Source organism: Lemur catta, chromosome 9 (assembly GCF_020740605.2).
Source record: "Lemur catta isolate mLemCat1 chromosome 9, mLemCat1.pri, whole genome shotgun sequence".
NCBI classification, from domain to species: Eukaryota; Metazoa; Chordata; class Mammalia; order Primates; family Lemuridae; genus Lemur; species Lemur catta.
In genome coordinates this window covers 4,594,146-4,618,622 of record NC_059136.1, presented here as the reverse complement: position 1 = coordinate 4,618,622, position 24,477 = coordinate 4,594,146, and the positions used below count along the sequence as shown (strand labels likewise).

The 24,477-nt window shown below is 37.7% G+C and overlaps 1 protein-coding gene across 3 annotated transcripts in view; it reads right to left on the bottom strand.

Moving 5' to 3' along the window:
* The window catches only part of BLM (BLM RecQ like helicase), an 82,770-nt gene that overhangs the window by 17,025 nt on the left and 41,268 nt on the right, over positions 1 to 24,477 (bottom strand). For all 3 annotated transcript variants that reach the window (XM_045561654.1, XM_045561655.1, XM_045561656.1), the window contains 6 exons: positions 23,732 to 23,830; positions 23,371 to 23,519; positions 12,963 to 13,069; positions 11,173 to 11,333; positions 4,449 to 4,644; positions 1,598 to 1,788 (listed from right to left, as the gene is read on the bottom strand). In XM_045561654.1, coding sequence (XP_045417610.1) covers positions 1,598 to 1,788; positions 4,449 to 4,644; positions 11,173 to 11,333; positions 12,963 to 13,069; positions 23,371 to 23,519; positions 23,732 to 23,830 — 903 coding nt within the window. The remainder of the gene's footprint in view (positions 1 to 1,597; positions 1,789 to 4,448; positions 4,645 to 11,172; positions 11,334 to 12,962; positions 13,070 to 23,370; positions 23,520 to 23,731; positions 23,831 to 24,477) is intronic.

Genomic DNA, 24,477 nt, shown 5'->3' with positions numbered 1-24,477 from the left:
CTTTCCTACTTTTTTATGTCCACTTACGCCCCTGAAGATTTCATCTGATCTCATGGCTTTAAATATTATCTATGTACCAATCACTCCCAAATTTCTATGTACCAACAGCCTCTTTTCAGAGTTCTTGATCTAATAGACCTACATAACTCAATATGCCCCAAATCAAGCTTCTGATCTTCCCTGCCAAATAGCCTTCTACATCTCGGCTAAGGATAACTCCATTCTTCCAGTTACTCAGGCCTCCAGTTACTCCAGGACTCTACCCCTCCATTTCCTCTCTCCTCCCTCCCTGGCTCTTAACCCTACTACTCAGGCACATGGGCTTCCTTCCTGTTCCTTAAACACACCAGGCATTCCCCATAGTAGGACCTTTTTTTTTGGCAAATGCTTCTGCCAAGAATGCTCATATCCACAGAACTGCTCAGCCAATCCCTTCAAGTGTTTGCTCAGATCTCATCTTCTCAGTAAGACCTCTATGGGCCACCTTATCTAATACTGCATCTTGCATCACACCCATTACTCGTGTCTCCTTACTCTGTTGTATTTTTCACAACAGTCCTTATCCTTAACATATACTTATTGTGTGTACTGTTTGTAATTGGCCTTCCTCTGCTAGAATGAAAACTCTACAAGGGCAGGGATTTTTATTTATTTTGTTAAACAATGCATTCCAAATTTCTAGGTTAGTGCCTGTTAAAGAGCTCAACAAATATCTGTTGAATGAGTGAACTGATTAGCAATGTTTACAGGGAGGAGATGGCCACAAATTTGCAGAATTTACACCTGTGTTCTGGCTAGTGCAGCATAACTCTGCAACTATATGTATCAGACAGTTTAAACTTATAATAGATGAACGCATATATGTGTGCCCCACCTCTGGTCCATGAATTAACTGGTCCATACTTTGTTCGCTTGTCAGTCTCTAGCACCTTGCAAAGATATTTTAAATAATGCACCAAATGTGAAAATGCTTAGTAAAGTACAGTAGACATTAAAATGTAGAATTATCATGATAGGTACAAAAAGTACCTAATGATTAACTTCAATAACCTCCCAAGATTATATGAGGATGATAATGAATTCATCCAGAAGCCATTGCCATTATTCTTTATAGTTTGAAAAGCAAACAAAAAAACCAATGGAGTAATTTAATTGATTTGAATTCAAACACACAGTACACTAGTTATTGTTACTCTTTTGAGAATGAGATATTTAAATATAGGTTACAGCTGAATTTAAAATATTCTACCTGCCCATGTTAGATCTTTTTGGATATTATATACATATTAATGATATTTCTAAAATATCCTATAATTATCGGTACACATAATAACCTCAATATTTTGGACATGTGGATGTCCAGTATATATATTTTTCTGCAGGCTTCTAATTATAAAGAAAAGATATTCCATAAAATTCCTTTTAAAAATGTTTCTACTCCAAATTACTACAGGGAGGAAGCCATCTTTCCCTGGTTTAGTCCCTTGGGGACAACCGCCTATTGTAATCTAACTTGTATCTACATTTCTAACTTAAAAGAAAAAAATATCTTGGCAATTCCCTTAATTATAAAGAATTTTAAAATTTCTTATTTTACCTTTGTTTTACAGCAATTATCACAAGAAACATCTGGGTATTTCTTGCAAAAATTAGAATTAAATCCATTTTCACCAAAGTAAGCCAAAAGCTGTATTCTCCGGCATTCGGTTATATTTTCACAGTAATGTACCATGCTATACAAATTATTGAAGTGAGTCTCTCTTGTATGATGATTTCCATCTTTTTCCACTACGAGAGAAAGAATATAGTAAAACATACTTATGTCAGAGAAAAATAGGGAATATCAGAATATCAGAGAAATATTTAGAATAGATTCATATAACTTTAAACATTAAATAAGAAAATTACTATCAACAGCATTATGTCAATACGGTATCATCCTATATTACAGTTAACTGGGAATTTATGTTCATCCCTCAAGATTTTAGTTTTACAGGAATAAATGTTAGATTTTTTTTTTCAAATTGAAAAAATATTTTTCAAATCTTCATTTTCCCCAATGATGAAGGTTTGACTTATATTTAGCAGACAATCATGTAGTGAACTGAAAATCCAAAGTAAGCAGAGCATGGGATTGTGGAGTGGGCTGCACACCTCCCTGAGTATCTGAGGTCGAAGTAGTTATGCCAGTGGTTCCAACACTGCGCCAATAAGCCCTGGGGTGCTGTAGTGAACTCACAGGGGCAGGATATTTTAAATTTAAGGGAAACACAGCAATACTTGACATCTGTTGAACACCATACAAACTACTAGTCCGAGGTAGTTCATGGTCTTAACATCAGATTGTGCTACATTCCTTTCAGGAGTATCATATCTTTGCAAAGCTGGATTTTTGGCAGCTGCTATGATAAAGACAAGTATATCAAGAAAATCAATGTGAAACAGGAAATGAGGGTGGCAGTATCCAATTTGATTCCATGTTTTGAGAACAACAGGTGCATATTTCCCATTAGTAAGCAATTGTGGTTACTTAAGAGTAAAACAAAATTATTAGTTTTCTTCCAGTTTACGAGTATTATTTTTCCCAAATGGTTGAAAGTTATTAGGACTTAAATACTTATTAAATTGTTTGGACCTAACATGATGTAGGTTTTGTAAATGGGCAAATAAAGTGTAAAAATTTCATTTTTTTTCACTGAGAACCATTTCGGTATAGTACAAGGAACATGGATTTTGGAGTCAGATGAACTTGGGTTCCATCAGGGCTCTGCCACTTACTAGTTCTGTATCTCATTTTCCTTCTCTGAGTGGAGGAAAGCAACAGTCCTATCTTTCAGGGTTGCTGTGAAGATGAAATAAGTTGATGTATGTAAAGCATTTAGTTTTTCTTTAGCACTTAGTATATGCTGTTCTATCTATAATAATTACTATTACAGTGTTACTACCACTATTCCTACTGCTCCTGTTGCTGTAATACCAGTGATCTTGGGGACAAGTTACAAAACCTTTATGAAGCTCACTTTCCTCACTGGAGTAGTTCTACCTTAAAAGCTAGTTGTTCTGAGCAAATAAGGTAATAAGGTGATATATGCAGTGTTTGCCATAATGCTTACTAAGGGCCATTCCTCATGCTCAGTATCTCTGCCAGAGTTAATTCAAAAGTGGTCTCAAAATAAATAAATGCATTTAGTAAATATATTTAACTGTCACAACTTTGTAGAAAAATGGGCAAAGGATATAATAAAATTCTAAAATATGTATTCACTTTGACGCAGCAAGTTTAAGTCTAGAAATTTACCCTATATAAATAATTGTCCAAATGCCCGAAGATACCTATATAAAGATGTTCAATACAGCATTGTTAGGCCGGGCGCGGTGGCTCACGCCTGTAATCCTAGCACTCTGGGAGGCCGAGGCAGGCGGATTGTTTGAGCTCAGGAGTTCAAAACCAGCCTGAGTAAGAGCGAGACCCCATCTCTACTAAAAATAGAAAGAAATTATATGGATAACTAAAAAATATATATGTAGAAAAATTAGCCGGGCATGGTGGTACATGCCTGTAGTCCCAGCTACTTGGGAGGTTGAGGCAGGAGGATTGCTTGAGCCCAGGAGTTTGAGGTTGCTGTGAGCTAGGCTGACGCCACGGCACTCTAGTCTGGGCAACAGAATGAGACTCTGTCTCAAAAAAAAAAAAAAAAAAAAACAAACAGCATTGTTGACAACAATGAAAGAAGATAAACAATCTAACGATCTATTAAGAGAGGATTAGTTTAATAAACATGGAACGATAATATTATGGAAATCTATATAGTCAAACTATGCATATTAAATGAAGTGACAATTACATCCTAGAGCTCACTAAAAAAATCAGGTCACTATACATATGAAAGAGTATGTGTAATATAATACTAGTTATGTTTTAAAACATATCCATTTAGGAAAGGTAAATACCAAATACAAGATATTGCCTGCCTCTAATCGGGGAGAACAGGGATGAGACAGGAGAGGGATATAAACAGGGAGTTTCAGCTCTCTTGGTTGTTTTATTTCTTAATCTGGAAGGTGGTACATGAGAGTTCATTATTTTCTCATTTTTATCATTCTGCATGTTTGAAGCATGGGTGATGTGCAAGAATACATGTAGAAATCAGATCTGAAAGGATACAGAGGAAACCAGTAAGTGGAGTTATTTCTCAGGATAAAACTACAAGGAATGGTTTGTAAATTTTCTGCCTTGTACATGTCTTTACCATTTGAGTTTTACATAACAAGTACATACCACTTTTATAACAATAAAGAACTAAAATAAAATCTCCAATCTATAAAATACCTCTACTATTCTATGACTATTTAAGGAAAAGTGTACCAAAAGTACCACAATAGCAGGAGTAGATTACTATCATGAGACTGAAGATGATAGGCTGTCTCTACAATGGAGCTCGGCTTACTCAGTATAAGTCTTTTCAGTCTGGTCACATCATGATAGGTATAGAAAAGCAGGCAGTGAGAAGTTTCCCCATCTCTTCCAGCTCTACCAGATTCTTGGTAATAACCCTCCATGGACTTAGGGAGAGATGCGTGAATCACAAATCGCACGTCAGGTTTGTCAATCCCCATTCCAAACGCAATTGTTGCACAGATGACCTGATGTAGAAGCAAAAGCCTATTAGACTCATAATGCACTTACAGGAACATTTTAATAAAAGATGCCTTTAAAAGCTCTATTCCTTATTTTGCTTTAAAAGGTACTTTATACAACAACTCAGTATCTTAACTTGGTCCCACTATTTAGCATAACTGAGATTTTCATGTTGATAATGTGCAGTTCTATTAAGACCCAAGAAGGTAAAGAGGGGCTGGGTATGGTGGCTCATGCCTGTAATCCTAGTACTCTGGGAGGCCGAGGCAGGAGGATTGCTTGAGCTCAGGAGTTCGAGACCAGCCTGAGCGAGAGTGAGACCCCGTCTCTACTAAAAATAGAAAAAATGAGCTGGGCGTGGTGTCAAGTGCCTGTGGTCCCAGCTACTGGGGAGGCTGAGGCAGGAGGATCACTTGAGCACAGGAGTTTAAGGATGCTGTGACTTACACTGATGCCACGGCACTTTAGCTTAGGGAACAGAGTGAGACTCTGCCTAAAAAAAAAAAGAGAGAGAGAGAAGGTGAAGGTAAAGAGAAGCTGAGGGTAGCAGACACTTCCTTGTATGATTCGGTATTACCACATAAGGGAGGCAGAATCAACTGCAGCCAGCCCATGATGTGTTCCCACTGTTTGCTGTGTTTTTTTGGAGACAGAATCTTACTCTGTCAACCCGGCTAGAGTGCAGTGGCATCATCATAGCTCACTGCAACCTCAAACTCCTGAGCTCAAGCGATCTTCCTGCCTTGGCCTCCCAGAGTGCTAGGATTACAGACACGAGGCACCATATCCTGCCTCTCTGTTTTTTGATGTTGATGTGTAGGGGGATTTTGCTCACACAGCCATGATATCCAGGTCAGCAATCATAAGCAACGTGTTGCTCAGGAGCTCTGGGGTGTTCCCTAGGCTCCAGCTCTCAGAGGTAATTGCTATTAGCTCCTGCAATGACTCAGGAACAATGGCATTCTTACCTGCCCCACTGCTTACCATCAGTTTTCCCAGTGGAACCAGATGATCACACATCAACTCCTTTTATTTATCAGCTGATTCAAAGTCAAAGCTTGTGAAATTTTAATGGAAACACATGTGGGTAAAAGTCTGAGAGCTGCTTACACTTAAAAAAAAAAAAGGACTGTAGATTTTGGCCCATACAAATTAGTGGGAGCAATTTGATATAATAGTTAACTTTCAGGAGCCTGATAAATAAGTTTTCAAGAATATCCATTTCAGTTGCAAATTTAGGACCTATTTAACCCAGACCAAAATGTTATATCTCCAGGCAAAATTACATTATACAAATAAAGCTGCAAGTCTTTTTGCAGCACTTAAAAAAATGAATTGCTACTGCAAGAATGGTATTTCAAAAGCAACCAAAATATCTGGCAGCCAGACTGAGGCTAATGACATGATTTCAGTAACTGTGAGTATCAAAGAAAGGAACTGCAAGCTGTGGAGTATGTGGACAGCAAAGGAGTACACTTATCAACACTGGGAATGGCAGCGACTGCACTCTAGGTTAGTCATCCATCTAAATTTATGGCGCTTTGATCAAAAGCAAGTCTCCCTGGAAGGGGGAAGTCTATTGCAGCCTCTGGTGATGGGGAGCAGAAAGGCTGTGAGGCGAGACGTGCCAGCCTCCAGGTCCCCAAGCAAGGCCTGCAGGGCTTCATGGACCCAGGTGCACCTCCCAGCAGTGGGGTGGGCATGTGCCTGCGAGGCACAGTCTGCAAGCACAGACCGACACCACAAGGATGCCAACTCCTTCTGGAAGCTCTTATTTTGTATAACTAGGAAAACTGGCTTTGTTTAATTGTAACTTCCTTCTTTACTTCTGTGTTGTTTTTAAAACTTCAGGCTACAATCATTCTTTGTGAAGAAAAACAACCAAGTTTTATTCTGTCTCACAACTCTAAGAAGATCAAGGCTGTCCAGCTGGTGTAGGATAACGTACCGCTTGACTGCAAGGATTAGCAAGTCTGAGAGCAGAAACAATTAGATTAAAAAAAAAAAACTCACTACATTTTAAACCACATTTTTGATCAAATTACTATATATATCTACATATATCTTCATTGTCGATTATGCTACATATAAAGATTTAAAGAACTTGGAAAGTAATCACTCTTAGTTAAATGATTAGAAGTCATCACTCTTAAATTCTGGACTATTTCCTTCCAGGTTTATCTTCTTTTGTTCTTATTGCTTTTTGTATCCAATTTTCTTTTTATATGGTTGAGATTATATACTTCTTTTTTTTTTTAAAGACAAGGTCTTGCTCTGTTGCCTGGGCTAGAGTGCAGTGGCATCATCAAAGCTCACTGCAATCTCAAGCTCCTGGGCTCAAGCAAGCCTCCTGCCTCAGCCTTCTGAGTAGCTGGGACTACAGGCACATGCCACCATGCCCATCTAATTTTCCTATTTTGTTGTAGAGACGGGGTCTCACTCTTGCTCAGGCTGGTCTCAAACCCCTGAGCTGAAGGCATCCTTTCATTTTGGTCTCCCAAAGTGCCAGGATTACAGGTGTGGGCCACTTCACCCGGCCGAGATTATGTACTTTTGAATACCATTTTCCCCTACTTTCTCCAACATTAGCATTTGAACATCTTCATACATTTCTGTTGCCTGGGCTAGAGTGCAGTGGCATCACCATAGCTCACAGCAACCTCAAACTCCTGGGTTCAAGCAATCCTACTGCCTCAGCCTCCCGGGTAGCTGGGACTACAGGCATGCGCCACCATGCCTGGCTAATTTTTTCTATATATTTTTAGTTGTCCAGCTGATTTCTTTCTATTTTTTTTTTTAGTAGAGACGGGGTCTCGCTCTTGCTCAGGCTGGTCTCAAACTCCTGAGCTCAAATGATCTGCCCCGCCTCGGACTCCCAGAATGCTAGGATTATAGGTGTGAGCCACCGCGCCTGGCCGATAAACCAGTTTTAATACAGGAATGTACCACAGTGTACCCAATCTTTCTCTCAGGACATTTAAGCTATTTCCATTAGGCTATTTAGTACTAAATATTAGGCTATTTATTATTATAAAAAACACTGATGTGAATACCATGCCCACATTTCAGATCTGGGGCTCTTGACGTAGCCAGCCATATTGTTTCCCAGAAAGGTTCTCAGAGGACTGCATAAAAGTGCCTCTTAAAGCATTGTTACCAACGATCAAATAAAAATTTGCTAATTAAAGGTGAAAAATGGTCTCTTATTGTTTTAAAATTTGAATTCCTACGGTTAGGAAAGTTGAGCTTTTAAAAAACACTTGTATTTCCTCCTTTCCAATAGTCTATTATCCTGGGCTCATTTACTATTTGAGACTCATGTTTTTCTTACCAAATTTTTCAAGCTTTTATGATTTATTTGCTGAAGATATATTTCCTATTTTGTTGTCTGCCTTTTAATTTTGTTTATCAATGTAGATATGTTTAGTTTTAAAATAATTTCTAGGAATTACTTCCTTTTGGGCTATTTTCAAGCTTAGATTCTCCTCTACTCAGAGTTCATACGTCATAAAATATCAATACTTTTCTTTATCTGTAATTTATTTTGATGTGAGAATCTAAAATTCCTCTCATCAGGTAACTGGTTAACAATAGCTGAATAATCTTCCCTTCCTCACTAATTTTTTTTTGTTCGTTTGTTTAGAGACAGGGTCTCCACTGTTTTGCCCAGGCTAGAGTGCAGTGGCACCATCACAGCTTACTGTAACCTCGAACTCCTGGGCTCGAGCAATCTTCCTGCCTCAACCTCCCATGCAGCTAGGGCCATGTGTCATCATGCCCAGCTCCCTCTTCATTAATTTTTAATGCCTCCCTTATCATATATTGCTTTTATATGCTTTCCAGTGTATTTCTGGAGTTCTGTTCCATAACATACTGCAAACTAGGGTTCATATGTTATTATGATTTTGCCTGATTCTTCATTTTCACTTGACTATTCTTCCAGTAAACTTTAGAAAAAGTTTATCAAAGAAAAAAAAAAAACACTACAATCTTGATTAGTTTAAATACATAAACTAATATGGGAAGATTAAAATTTGTAATTATTTCAGTGAATATAAATCAGTGACATATTTTGTGAACTTTTTGCATATCTGAAAATGCCTGTTGTTTTCAATATAAATGACAAATGAGCTGGTTATGAAATTCTTCCATGTCAGTCTTCCCTTGTCTGATGACAGCCCTCTCCTATTTTTGTTATATATTTGTTATGTATTTATTTATAATACATTTGACTACTGTTACCTGTTTCAACTATCCTGTGTTCTTCCTTGGGTACAGGTACTATTTTTAGGCTCAATTCTTACTTCTTGTTGCCAACAAATATCATTTCCATTTTTTCCCCCCTCACAGTCTCAGATTATTCACTACAGCACTGATTTCACTGTCTGTACTGAGTCATCCTATCTGTGTCTTCATATATAATTCTGCTATTAGTTCTGTTTTTCTTATTTGGATAAACTGCATTTTCATTTTTCCCTTTATCTCAGCCTGCCATCTTATGGAAAATTGTTTCTAATTCATATAAATCAAGTCTTTTTCCATCTTTGTGAGGACAATAGGCTGATAACCTCTAAACTTTTCTTCTGTTTTCCCAGTAGAAAATAATTTTGAGAAATATTTTTCCTCTGAATCTTCAGGGTAAATAGGGTTTTTTTTGCTGAGTTGAAAACTTTCATAGGCTCCAAATAATTATTGGTTGTTTGCTCAAATTCATCCTTGCATTTATCTATCCAAGGCTGGCATCTGCTACAATATCAGATGCCTAGAGTGTTCTCAGTTTCCCTCCACTTTTTCTTTCTTCTTCCTCTTTTTATTATATATATATATATATATATTTTATTTATTTATTTAATTTTATTTTTTGAGACAGAGTCTCGCTCTGTCGCCCGGGCTAGAGTGCCACGGCATCAGCCTAGCTCACAGCAACCTCAAGCTCCTGGGCTTAAGCAATCCTTCTGCCTCAGCCTCCCGAGTAGCTGGGACTACAGGCATGCACCACCATGCCCAGCTAATTTTCCTATATATATATTTTTAGCTGTCCATATAATTTCTTTTTATTTTTAGTAGAGATGGGGTCTTGCTCTTGCTCAGGGTGGTCTCGAACTCCTGACCTCAAACGATCCTCCCACCTCGGCCTCCCAGAGTGCTAGGATTACAGGTGTGAGCCATCGCGCCCAGCCAAATTATATATATATTTTTTAACAAAGTCAGTCTCAAGTACAATCTCAGCTTCCCTCCTGATCCACCACGGTACAGGCAAATCAGCCATCTTGAAAAGAGACACCCAACATCATTAGTTATTAGGGAAATGCAATTAAAATCACAAAGATGTAACACTTTTCATCCACTAGGTGGGTGGTATATTTAAAAAGATGGAAAATAACAAGTATTGGTGAGGAAGTGGAGACATTGGAAGCTCATACGTTACTGGTAGTGAAAATGTAAAACTATGTAGCCACTTTGGAAAACAGTTTGGCAGTTCCTCAGAAAGTTAAATAGAGAATTATCATTTGACCCAGCAATTCCATTTCTAGGTATCTACCCAAGAGAACTGAAAACCTATGTCCACACAAAAACTTATGGATGAATGTTCACAGAACCATTATTCATAGTAGCCAAAAAGTAGAAACAACTCAAATGCCTAACCAGTTGATGAGTGGATAAACAAACTGTAGTATATCCATATAATGTAATATTATTTGACCATAAAAAGGTACGAAATACTGATATATTTTAAAATATAGATAAACCTTGAAAAATTATGCCAAGCAAAAGAAAACAGTCACAAAGACCATATATCTATATGATTTCATTTATATGAAATGTATACAATAGGAAAATCTATAGAGACAGATTAATAGTGCTTAGTAGATTAGTGGTTGTCAGGGACTGGGATTTGAGGGAAGTGACCTGGTGTGAGGTTTCTTTTTGGGGTATTGAAATGTTCTGGAATTAGTAGTGGTGATGGTTATATAATCTTGCAAATATACTAAAAACCACTAACTTGTATACTTTGAAAGAGTAAATTTTATGGCATGTGAATTACATCTCAATAAAAAATTTTTTTAACTTTAATTTTGATGTTTACTACCATTAAGGTAAAAACAATTTGCATTCTAAGTGTACATGTTTGCTTATATACCATAGATGACTATCTCTATTATTTGTTTATTTATTTATATATATTTTTTGGAGACAGAGTCTCGCTCTTTTGCCCTGGCTAGAGTGCTGTGGCGTCAGCCTAGCTCACAGCAACCTCAAACTCCTGGGCTTAAGCAATCCTACTGCCTCAGCCTCCCGAGTAGCTGGGACCATAGGCATGCGCCACCATGCCCGGCTAATTTTTTCTATATATATTTGGTTGTCCAGATAATTTCTTTCTATTTTTTAGTAGGGACAGGGCGCTCTTGCTCAGGCTGGTCTCGAACTCCTGACCTCAAGAGATCCTCCCACCTCGGCCTCCCAGAGTGCTAGGATTACAGGCGTGAGCCACCACGCCTGGCCTATTATTTGTTTATTTTAAAAAATGTTACCTGGCAGCCATCCTGATTAATCCACTTGTGCTGCACCTCATCACGGTCAGAGTCACTGAGGCCGGCGTGGTAAGCCAGAGCAGCAAGACCATCTTTCTGTAATGTACCAGCCATTGTGTCACATTCTCGCCTGGAGAGGCAGTAAATTATCCCTGAGTCATCTGTCAAGAAACCAAAACAATATTGAGAAATGAGGACTTTTTTTTTTTTTTTAATTTTTTTTTTTTTGAGACAGAGTCTTGCTTTGTTGCCCGGGCTAGAGTGAGTGCCGTGGCATCAGCCTAGCTCACAGCAACCTCAAACTCCTGGGCTTAAACGATCCTACTGCCTCAGCCTCCCAAGTAGCTGGGACTACAGGCATGCGCTACCATGCCCGGCTAATTTTTTCTATATATATATTTTAGTTGGCCAGATAATTTCTTTCCATTTTTAGTAGAGATGGGGTCTCGCTCTTGCTCAGGCTGGTCTCGAACTCCTGAGCTCAAGCGATCCACCTGCCTCGGCCTCCCAGAGTGCTAGGGGATTACAGGCGTGAGCCACCACGCCCGGCCGAGAAATGAGAACTTTTAACATAAATAACAACACAATTTACATTATGTTCTTAGAAACGTATGACCCATAAATAGATCTCCATAGTGTTCTTACGGTGTTAAAAGATCACACAGGCAGAATAATTCAAGCAAGGAATCCACATACGCTGGAAATGAGATGTGGCTTTAATCCTGTTCCTTCTAATAATGACTCGTGAGATAGACCTGGACAAACCCTGGGCTCTATTTCATGCTGGCTAGAAAGCAGGCAGGCACCCCTTGTCAGCCTTACAAGAACTTAAGCGAAAAGTTCTGTTTCTAAATTTAAAAAGTAGAAAGATTTTAATGGGCAACATTAGGGAAATAATTAAGAAAGGAAATTGTGAAATAAAATATACTGTAACTATCAATAGTGTTTTCTAACTTTTTAAAAGACATGGGAAAATGCTCAAGATGTAAAGCAGGTTAAGGGTGGAAACACTGTGTACATGGTAAACTAATGAAAAGAAAAATGCATACAAAAATATTAGAAGTTAAAAAGCCAACATGACAATAGTAACTTAGCTCATTGAGTGAAGTTTGTCCTTTGTTTCTTCTTTTTTTGCTTTCTAAATTTTCTTTAATGAGCATGTATAATATTTATTTTTTTGTGTATGTTATATTTAAAACCAGAAAATAAAAGACATGAAATATACATTAAGCTATTTATATTAGTTGCCTGGGGGAGGTGGGCTTGAGAACGGAGATCATTGGCTTTTTCTTGGTATATCTCAGTATTGTTTGATTTGTTCACACAAACATGTATACTAATTTTTTAAAAATAAAATATTAATAGAAGAGTTTACCAAAAAAAAATCTGCATGGAAAAGTAGAAAAGTGGAAAACTGCTATGAATTTCAGAATCTCATTTTAGTTAACATAACTCAAAGGTAGACACACTTGGGAGAAGGCACTAAAACAAAAGGCTGTATAATTCATATACTTATAGAAGCCAGAGGAAAGACACTGAATTCAAGAATTATAAGTATGTAGGAGGGAGTACTTAATATATTTTTTGTTAGGGTTTATTGTTATCAAACCAAATGAGATTTTATAATTTCCAGAAGTGAGAGAATCGTAATATTCTCTATAAATAGCAAGTTAGTGCTGTTATAATGCAAAAAGACATGTTTAATATGCAATTTTACATATCCCGTTGTGGTAATAAAAAGACATTTATCTATTACTTCTAGACATAATTCATTACATGGCTGTACTCACGTGGATGATGCTTTCTGATCCATTCTAAGCAATCAAATGCCACCTTTTTAGGCTTTTTCGGTAATACATAGTATTTCAGATTATGTCTGTTAAAGCTCATGCTAAACCTAAAAGAGGTCCCAAACATAAAATTTAGTCATCATGAGAAAATACAGCGTTAGCCATTGTTATGGACTAAATGTATCCCCCTAAAATCCTAACCCCCAATGTAATGGTATAATATTAGGAGTTGGGGCCTGTGGGTGGTAATTAGGTCATGAGGGTGGAGTCATGTATGAAACTGGCACTCTTATAAGTAGAGATTTTGCTGGATTCCTCTTCTCCCATATGTGAGGCTACAAAGTGAATACTGCCATCTGCAAACCAGGAAGAGGGATCTCACTAGAAATGAGATCTACCAGCACCCTTAATCTTGGACTTCCCAGCCTCCAGAACCATGAGAAATAAATTTTAAGCACCTTGTCTATGGGGTTCTGTTACAGCAGCCCAAACTGACTGAGACAGCCATCTTGAAAATTAAGCACTGATTTTTCCAGAGTGCAAACCTAATTATCAAGTTGACTTCAGTTGAACATTGTCATTGGCAGCTTACACTGAAATGGAAGTTAGGGTTAAAGAAAAGAATGGTGATAAAGACAGAATGTCTGTGAGACTAGATGACAAAAAATTAGGACTGCAGAAGAGAAATGTAGGAAAGACAAGGTAAGTCTCCAACATGAGGCTGATTAAAAGCAGAGGTGGCTAGAACGTTGTTTAAAAGATTAAGAAAATCACAAAGGAAATATATGCATATTTTTAGGCCAAAAACATCCCCAAATTTTGACTGTGCACATAAAAAGCTGATTGCAGGGCAGCAAAAGGAGTGAAAGCCCTACAGATCATGGATCACTTTATTTTTGCTCTGTTCCCTAAAGGGAATGTGGCTGACTCTGAGACAGATGTGCTCCTCCTCCTCCTCTGGTCTAGTGCTCTTGGCATCCCATTTCCTCCCTCCCATTTCCTTAGGGACATGTTCTCTGCAATATCTCCTCTCTCATATTTTCAGCCTCTTCTGTGAATTCTTTCCTTCTGTCTCTGAATATGTTCTAGGACACTTATTCCAAAAACAACAAAAGCTTCTCTTGACCCTATCTTCTCTCCACTTCTCTCTTTCTCTCCAATGGCAAGTTTCTCAAAATATAGAATACTTATGTCCCCAACCAACTAACCACACACCCAATTTCAATTCTTATCACTTCTGTTCTGACTTTTGTCACTACCATTTTACCACAATTATTTTTTTCAAAGCTTTTAAAACTAAAGAAAGGGTAGGAAATTTTTACAGGGTCTCTGCCCTCCAGGGACCCTCCACTGCTCCAAGTTTCAACTATATCCAATCCACAGGAGGAGAGATAACACTGTGGAACAAGTTAAAGTAGAGCACAAAGACATCTCCATGTTTGGGTGATAGATAAAAACAAAGACCATAAACTGCAATAACCTATGGTAGGGTGGGTGCCTGTATACAGGGGCACGGATCAGAGAGAGAAAAGGTGGGGAATAAAATCAGTGGCTTTCTGTTTTCGTATCTAAACCCAAGCTAGATGGTCCATGCGATAGGCAGCAGTAATCTTCCCCCTGCATTTGGTCTGCGCAGTGGCTGATCTCTCAGACCTCATCCTCTCTACCTCTCCACACTCCACACTGCTGGTTATCCTTACTCAAAACCTTCTATCAGCTCTTGCAACTTCATATTCCTGTGGGCTCTTCTCCACTTATGTCTCTGATTTCTCCATCTCCTTCTCTTCTCCCTTTGTTTACTCCTTGAGAATTACTGTCCCCCCCAATACCTGGCTCTCCTCTTCTATATTCTATCTCCTTCAGCACTCTCATTGCTTTGAACAGCACCCATATTTCATTCCCGTAAGTCTCAAATTTTGTCCTCAGGTTAGACCTCTTTTCAGAGTTCCAAACCATATTTCGCTGGTCTAAAATCAGGGTGTGCATACCCCTAGGGGGTTCACAAAGATGTTCTAAGGGTATATGAGCAAACATAATTTTAAAGGAATCTAGATCCTCAATTTTTACATGCATAGTTGTCCCTTGGTATCTGTAGGGGATTGGTTCCAGGACACCCTTGGGTACCTAAATCCAAGAACACTCAAGTCCCTGATGTAAAATGGTGTAGTGTCTGCATATAACCCATGCACTCCCATATGCTTTAAATCATCTCTAGCAGCATTACTCATAGTAGTCAAAAAATAGAAACTCCAATATCCATCAACTGACGAATGGATAAAGAAAATGGGGTACACGTAACAATGGAATATTATCCACCAATAAACCTTGAAAACATGCTGAGCAAAAGTAGCCAGTCACAAGAGATGGCATATGGGGCAATTCTATTACTGTGAGATATCCAGATTAGGTGAATCTATATACAGAAATTAGTCTAATGGTTGCCTAGGGCTGGTAGGAGGGATGTGAGGGAAAATGAGACTGGACTGCTAATGGACATGGGTGTTTTTGGAGAGTGATGAAATGTTGTAAACTGTGGTGATGGTTGTACAACTCTGAATATACTAAAAACATTGAATTGTACAATGTGAATTGTATGGTATGTGGATTATATCCCAACAAAGCTGTTATTAAAAACACCTGGCACATAATTTAAAATTTTTGATTTGTGACATAATTGAAAAAAACTTGGAACTGTTTGTTGACATTACTTTTACTACAAATAACAAAATGACAAGAGATTAGAACATAAAGTTGTAAATCACAAATCCAATTAAAACCAAGACAATATCTCTACCGAAAAAGGACTGCGGCTTAACTAAAAGCAATATTCATACAATTTGTTATAATGAAAAATTTAATAGACCCTTAGATTTTTATTACATGTAACAAATCTTACTCTGTCTGTACGAAAATAGGATGTTTGGTATTAACAAATACCTAGTTAGAGACAGTTCCCATCAATTGATGAATGGATAAATAAGAGGTAGAATATTACTCAGCCATAAAAATGAATGAAGTACATGGACCAAGGCTACAACACAGATGACCCTTGAAAACATTACGCTCAGTGAAGGACGCCATGCACAAACAAGAGGGGGAGTATGGGGAGCAATTGCTAACGGGTCAGGTTTCTTATTGGGGTGAGGAAAACTGTAAATTCTAAACTTAGATATTGGGGATGGTTGCACAATTCTGTGAAAATACAAAAAGCCCTACTGAATTATATCCTGTAAACAGATGGATTTTATGATGTGGGAATCATATCTCAATAAATATGAAAAAAACACAACACTGGATTCTACTGTTTCTTAACTAAGAGTGTACTGAATGTTAAATATTGTACTGGATGGTAAATATTATCAGGTCCTGGGTGTCAAATTCATGTCACTTGCAAGTGTTGTGTGAGGAAACAGAGACAACTTGTGCTCAGCTCTTGTTGTTTTCACAACTGAGATAGTTGTCATGGGGATGTGTACTAAATTGTTTATGTGAATTGAAAAATGAAGTCAGCAGGGTTCAGTGGCATGTGCCTGTAGTCTCAGCTACTTGGGAGCTAAGGTGGGATCACTTAAGCCCAGGAGTTCAAGACCAGCCTGGGCAACCTGTGAGACCCCATCACTATAAAAAATTTAAAAATTAGCCAGGTGTGGTGGTGCACACCTGTAGTCCCAGCTATTCCGGAGACTGAAGTGGGAGGATCGCTTGAGCCCAGGAGTTGGAGGCTGCATAGAACTATGATTATACCACTGTAATCCAGTGTGGGTGACAGAGTGAGACCCTGCCTCTATTAAAAAAAAAAAAGAAGGAAAGAAAAGAAATCTAATTTGGCTGATTGATTTGGCAATAAAGACTGGCTATGTCAATTAGATTATATAGTAGTCATTTCCCATTATTGGAAAGAGCTAGTCTGCAGCCACAAAGTTTTGACAAAACTATATTTAAAACCATATCCCACAATAAAAACATTTTCTCAAAAACATTGTATTAGGGCCAGGGGCGGTGGCTCACGCCTATAATCCTAGCACTCTGGGAAGCCGAGGCGGGCGGATCACTTGAGCTCAGGAGTTAAGACCAGCCTGAGCAAGAGCGAGACCCCGTCTCTGCTAAAAATACAAAGAAATTACATGGACAACTAAAAATATATATACAAAAAATTAGCTGGCCATGGTGGCGCATGCCTGTAGTTCCAACTACTTGGGAGGCTGAGGCAGGAGGATTGCTTAAGCCCAGGAGTTTGAGGTTGCTGTGAGCTAGGCTGATGCCACGGCACTCTAGCCTGGGCTACAGAGTGAGACTGTCTCAAAAAAAAAAAAAAAAAAAAAAAAAAAGGAAAGAAAAAAACACCGTATTAGGAAAGGTGTACTGAAACTAACAATATTTTGATTTCCCTAACTCTACCAAATATATTAGATACAGCGTGCTGGGTTCTTGTTGAAAGAATAATAAGAATACTCAATAGTCACCAGATAAGTCTTGCAAAGCTTAGGGTATATTTTCCAGAAAAAATAAAGTGAATAACCATTGATCTTGCTTATTTTGCCAGTCAGAAAGTTTCCAATTCTTTATTTACCACTAAATTTGAAGGACCTAATTGAGCTGTCAGTTAACAGATCATTAAAAGTAATTTTTGATGACAGATCATTATGTCATTTTGGCATACATGTCAGAAGAAATTCAAATAATTGAGTGTTACTGCTATATAAAATGCCTTCCATTTCCATGTATTTGTTTATGTGAGCAACGTTCTTAGTGTTTACAACTATACAAATAACAAATATGAGCTAACTCAATTTGTCCGTAGATATGTGAACTAACTTAAAAACAAAAAGTTCTATCTCATTAAAAGATACATTCTCAATCAAAATTTATGTTTAAGAATTATTTTCAAAATATTTTTAAGCTGTTCAAATCAATTATGTACTATTAATACTAATGATTGCAATAATTCAATATAGACAATGCCCCACGTACAATGGTTTGAGTTAATGATTTTTTGTTTTTAGAATGGTACATTTAGTAGAAATAGTACTTTGAGTACCCATACAACCATTCTGTTTTTTCACTTTCACAGTACGGTATTCCATAAATTACATAAGCTATTCAACAATGTATTATAAAATAGGCTTTGTGTTGGATGATTTTTGCCCAACTATAGGCTAATGCCAGTGTTCTGAGCACGTTTAAAGTGGGCTAGGCTAAGCTATGATGCTCAGTAGGTTAGGCGTATTAAATGAATTTTGACCTGATACTTTCAACTTACAATGAGTTTATTGCGACATAACCCCATAGTCAAGGAGCATCTATACAGGCTGGGTGCGATGGCTCACACCTGTAATTCTAGCACTCTGGGAGGCCGAGGCGGGAGGATCGCTCGAGGTCAGGAGTTCGAGACCAGCCTGAGCAAGAGCGAGACCCCCGTGTCTACTAAAAATAGAAAGAAATTATCTGGCCAACTAAAAATATATATAGAAAAAATTAGCTGGGCATGGTGGTGCATGCCTGTAGTCCCAGCTACTCGGGAGGCTGAGGCAGTAGGATCGCTTAAGCCCAGGAGTTTGAGGTTGCTGTGAGCTAGGCTGACGCCATGGCACTCTAGCCCGGGTAGAGCGAGACTCTGTCTCAAAAAAACAAACAAACAAAAAAAAAGGAGCATCTATACAGAGAATTTTGGTATAGAAAATTAAAAAACAAATTTTAATTTACATACATATTTTTCTTACAGATAAGTATGATATAGTAAGCAACAAGATTTAATGCATAAAAAATTACCTTAGGATAAAATTCTGTGGGAGGAAATAAAAGGAAAATATGAGTTCAAAGAAAAAACAGAAAAGGTAAACTATTAAAGAGTTTTAAGTTTTTTAATGTGTCTTGTAAATGGATAATAGTGGGCACAAAATTGCTATTGTATTTATATTCCACTGGATACATTTTAAAAAGGTAACAACTTTGTTTTAAAATGTTGATACTTACAAGGGACCACATTCTCTTTATTTAAACTGATATTGAAAAATTTTAGGTGTCAAGTTAAAAATGTACAAGTGGTACATAGTTTTCCAAGCTTTTTTAGGAGGTACATATGACCAAAGAAAGTATGTAGATCACTGTCTTGGTCATCTCCACTCAACCCTTAAATATCCCCAACACCACACATCTAAAATCAAATTCATTACCCATTCTTCCTCCCAACCTTCTCCCCTCCTCCATTTCCAGTTATGGTTAATAGTATTAGTCACCTGCCCCAGAAACTAGTATAAACTTCAACTGCATCCACCTTTCTCATCCCAATCAGCTGCAAGTCCTGTTGATTCAATGATGCCCTCTCTCTTGACTCCCTCTCCTCCTTCCCCTCCTGCTGTTACCACCACCATCTTCTCTCTCCTGGATTATGGCCAATAGGTTTCTAAAGGGCTGCCCTGCCTCTAATCTCTTGTTCCCTCACTTCATCTTCTATTCCCTTGCCAGAGTTATCAATCAACCATACAGTTCAGATCAAGCCACTTCCTAGGTCAAAGTGCCTATGGAATAAAGTCCAAACACTTCACCATCATCATATGCAAGACCCTCCAGGATCTGTCCTCAAGCCATCTTGCCAGGGTCATCCTTTCTCTATGTTTTTCCACTTACCCAGTGGATTACTGACCATTCCTTGGGCCTGACCTGTACATCTATGCCAGAAACTTCAACCCTGAATTCTTACTCTTTGCCTGTTAAGATGCCATTCACCCACCACTTTGCATGGCTGTAATCAAACAGGCAGCAACAAGTGTGGAAAATCTGCAACCCTCACACACTGCTGAAGGTAATACAAAACGATGCAAGCACTGTGGAAAACAGTTTAGCAGTTCTTCAAAAGGTTATACAGTTACCACATAACCCAGCAATTCCACCCCTAGGTATATACCCAAGAGAAATAAAAACATACATCCACCGTGACAACTTATACACAAATGCTCACAGCAGCATTATTCATAATAGTAAAAAAAAAGGAAACAGCTCAAATATCCACCAAATGATGAATGGATAAATAAAATTAGAATAGTATCTATACAATAAAAATAAACAGGAATGAAGTACTGATACATGCTACAACACGGCTAAACCCTGAAAACATTATGCTCATTGAAAGAAGTCAGTTACAAAAGGCCACATACTGTATGATTCTATTTACATGAAATGTCCAGAATAAGCAAAAATATATGGAGACAGAAAGTAGATGAGTGGTTACCTAGGGCTGGAGGATGGGAGGAGGTGGGAATTAACTGCTAATTGGTATAGTATCTCTTTTAAGGGAGACAAAAATGTTCTAAAATTAGATAGTGGTGATGGCTACAGAATCCTATAAACAAACTAAAAAATAACCCCATAGAAATGTATACTTTAAATAGGTGAATTTTATAGTATGTAAATTACATCTCAATACAGCTGTTTAAATTTTTAAAAACCACTCATGCTATAATGTCCAGTTCCTTTATAAAACTCCATCTGATCCCTCCTCATTACTTCCAGTGAATCTTGCCTTCCTGAGTTCCTGCTGCCATAATTTAATTTCTAATCACTACTTTCTTCTTTGTGTTATTTGATGTAGTATTTAAAGGATTCTGAAACCAGATATCTGTGGTTTAAGTCCTTACTCTAACCTTTATTAGGTGTATGCCCTTGTTCAAGTTACTTAATCTCTTTGTGCCTCAGTTTCCTCATCTGTAGAATGGGGAAAATAGGAGTACCTACTTCATAAGACTTTTGTGTGGATAAGTAAGTTAATACATTTAAAATACCAATAGTACCTGGCACACTGTATAGGCTAAATATGTAAGTTTCGGCTATTATTATCATTGTGTTATAGTTAACTGTGTATGTCTGTCTCCTTGCTGTCTTCCAGTTCGTATTTTAGGGCCCTAAGGGAAGGAATAAAGCCATGTTTTATTATCCATCCTTGTATTTCCTAAAGAACATTATCACAGACTGGCAGGAGGAGAGGAGAACAGGGGTCATGGCTCTAACCCTAGGGACACCTGACTTTACCAGGGCTATGACACAGCAACAATTGGGCAAATTTAATCCAAACAGGAGCCTGTTAGTAGAAAAGATCAGAAAATAGTGTACCAGAAATAATTCTTTAAAATCTTCTACTTTACTAAGGGATTTACACCCTTCCAAATGCAGAGAAGTACCAAATATATTAAGGAGTCAATAGACTTGCCCAAATTTTCACATTTTACGCACATTTACCAAAATTCCTCCATGTGTTTCATTTATTCATTCTTACTGAATGCCAATTATGCACAAGGCACCATGTGCTAGAGTCTAAAAATCTACAATCTTGCTTTCCCACACAGATCTCCTCCCTACAGAACTAGAAAGAGATTAAAGGTGTCAGCCTCTAAATAACTATATGCACTGTTTACTCAAACATAGATCACAAATCTTATACTTTCATAAAAAAGTCATTCAAAAGGTGAAGAAAACTTGTATCATTTAGCTATGGGCATTTGCCAAAGCATATAACCGAACTAAAAGAAATGTAGATTGCATCTGGCATAAGCTAAAGGAAGAAAGCTAAAAACAGTGCCTATTAGAAAAAAAAAAATTTGTAGATCACTGTAGTATTTGTATAAGCAAATTTCTGCATATAGGTTATTTCTTAGAACCTAAAGTATAATATGGCATCTTAAATACAGTCTTATAATGCATCTCAATTATGGAAGCTAAGTTTCTTTTTTCCCCAAATTTTATACAAACACTCCTCCTCTGTGAGATTAAATTAAAATATTCCATACCAAATTTTGTGATTACACACACAAAATTCTGAGGACTTTAAATATTCTTGCACTTGAGTGTGATCATTAGTGCTATATAAAAGTGCTATTAGCAACAAAATATTTTAGGCTTGAACCAAACAACTTAAAGGCTGAAAGAAACCCAAAGTACTTAAATTCCTTGTTTTAGATCAGATAATTTAGAAGCTGCCAGCTTAATCTGTAAAGGTCTTTGTAGCTATCTTAATCTCATGTCCCCTTCATATCCTTCATATGGAAATTTCTGTTCTTCTGATAACCCTGAGAGATAATGTTACTGTTTTCACTGCTTACAATATTTATAGAGCCAGCTTGTCTTTACTTTCAAATGAACAAAAACTGTGTTTTAAAAATTCACCCCAATATCCTGTCCAGTCATTACTCCTTCAGGCATTCCACATTAATTGTTTGTATAAATGTATGTATGTATTTATTTATTTTTGAGACAGGGTCTCACTATATCTCCCAGGCTGGTCTGGAACTCAGGGGCTCAAGCAATCTTCCTGCCTCAGCCTCCCCAGTAGTTTGGACTATAGGAGTTGACACTGCACCCTGCTCAAATTAATGTTTATGCCTCAAACTTAAAGCACATACTGATAAATCGGAAGGAAAAAATATTTTTTTCAGCTGGTTGCGGTGGCTTATGTTTGTAATACTAGCACTCTGGAGGCCGAGGCGGGAGGATGGCTGGAGGTCAGGAGTTCAAGACTAGGCTGAGCAAGAGCGAGACCCCGTCTCTACCAAAAATAGAAAAAAATTAGCCGGGTGTGGTGGCATGAGCCTATAGGCCCAGCTACTCGGGAGGCCGAGGCAGGAGGATCACTTGAGCCCGAGAGTTAGAGGTTGTTGTGAGCTAGGCTGACGCCACGGCACTCTAGCCAGGGTGACAAGGCAAGACTCTGTCTCAAAAAAAAAAAAAATTTAACTGTGGAACACAACAGACTTTAAATAAATATTTCCTGAGTGAATGAACCTAACAAAAAATGCGTCTGTGTCTACAAACTCAGGTAGATGTATGAAGTAATCCAGTAAAACTTAGATATATCTGTAGAGATAATTTTATGGTAGTTTTTGTGACTGAATAATTATGGATTAGGTGGCAACAAGCAGCATTTTGTTGTTGAGATGAAAACAAAGTAAAAAAGCTGCTCTACATAGTTTCTGGACTGTTCCCAACATCCTGGATATAACTGGGACTTTATAGGAAAATGACAAAGCAGGGTAATCTGTTTGTTTCATGAAGTATAGTATACTCTGGGATATATGGAAGCCAAAATGAGATAAATAGAAGTTACTTTATTACCACAAGTATACCAGGGTCGATAGGAACAGCATGCAATTTATTCCCTACTTCCAAAGTAGATGGTGACGTAGAGTTTTAATTTCAGTAAGTAAACAAAAACCTTAGTTTCCAAACTTTGCTGTACATTGGAACAACTCAGGCATTTTTAAAAAACATACTGGCTCTCAGCCCCAAACATTCCAATTTAGCGGGCATCAGGTACAACTTGGGCATTGGGATTTTTTAGCTCCACAGGTGATTCTAACGTCCAGCAACCCTGGAAACCACTGTCCTAGGTTTCTTAAATACACGCCTTTCAACAACTTACACCTGAGGTCTGGGGATCTTCAGCTGAGTGAGGATGTCTTTCTGCACCCTGGGATTAGCTGTGGCAGTAAGAGCCATCATTGGGACAGAAGGAAACTTCTGACGAAGCATATTCATTCTTTTGTAGTCTTGACGAAAATCATGTCCCCACTAGTTGGAAAAAAAAAATACCGTTTGTCAGACTATTTGGATCTTCCTTCTAGAAAAAGCCAACACTGGTTAATATATTAAGAACCACCTTACTCTTTAGTAAAATAGCAGACTAGTTTACCAAATGTGGATTTTTCTTCACTTCTGAAAATACATATACTGTTGGTAATACATATTTATTGATATTTCAAGACATAAAAAACACTATTTACCTGACTGACACAATGTGCTTCATCAATAACAAAACGTGCCAGGAGCTTCCTCTCATACAGATTCTCCAGAGTAGAAATCAGTCTGTTACTTGCACAGACCTAGACCAGAAATATGTTAGACATTTAAAAATCATTTAAACACATCACTGTATTGATTTTGTTGTCTTTGAGTTCCATTACAACTTAAGCTATATTAAAACTTCTATGTAAAAAAAAAAAAATCTATGTAAAATCGGTTATTTTAATTTAGAAGTAATAGAATATTGCAAATCAGATATTTTAGAATGTTCACCCACATTCAGCAAGCAGCTTATTTATTAGGTCAATGGTTCTAAAACTTTTTTCTGCCTCAGTACATCTGAGGGGCCACCACACATTTTCACTGGTAATAGGGCTGCAGATCTGTGTTATGTGCATGAATGTTGTTTGGGGGAAAATAACACATATATGTATTTCATAGCTCTGTTCGTAACAGGGCCTAGAAGTAATGACATCCCAGTGGCATCCAGCACATCTAGCACTAACATCTTGACGGGGACACGTCAAAAGGACACAGAAGCCAGCTTTATGGAGCTTTCCCACTGGTCAAATACAGGACAATTAGAATATCAAAACACATAATGACAACTGATTGTAATCCACTGAATAAATTAAGAATCCAAGATTCATACTAGTATCAATAAATATGTGGGATAAAAGGGAAAACTCTTCCTTATGGTAAAAATGCCATATTCTATTTTGAGTAC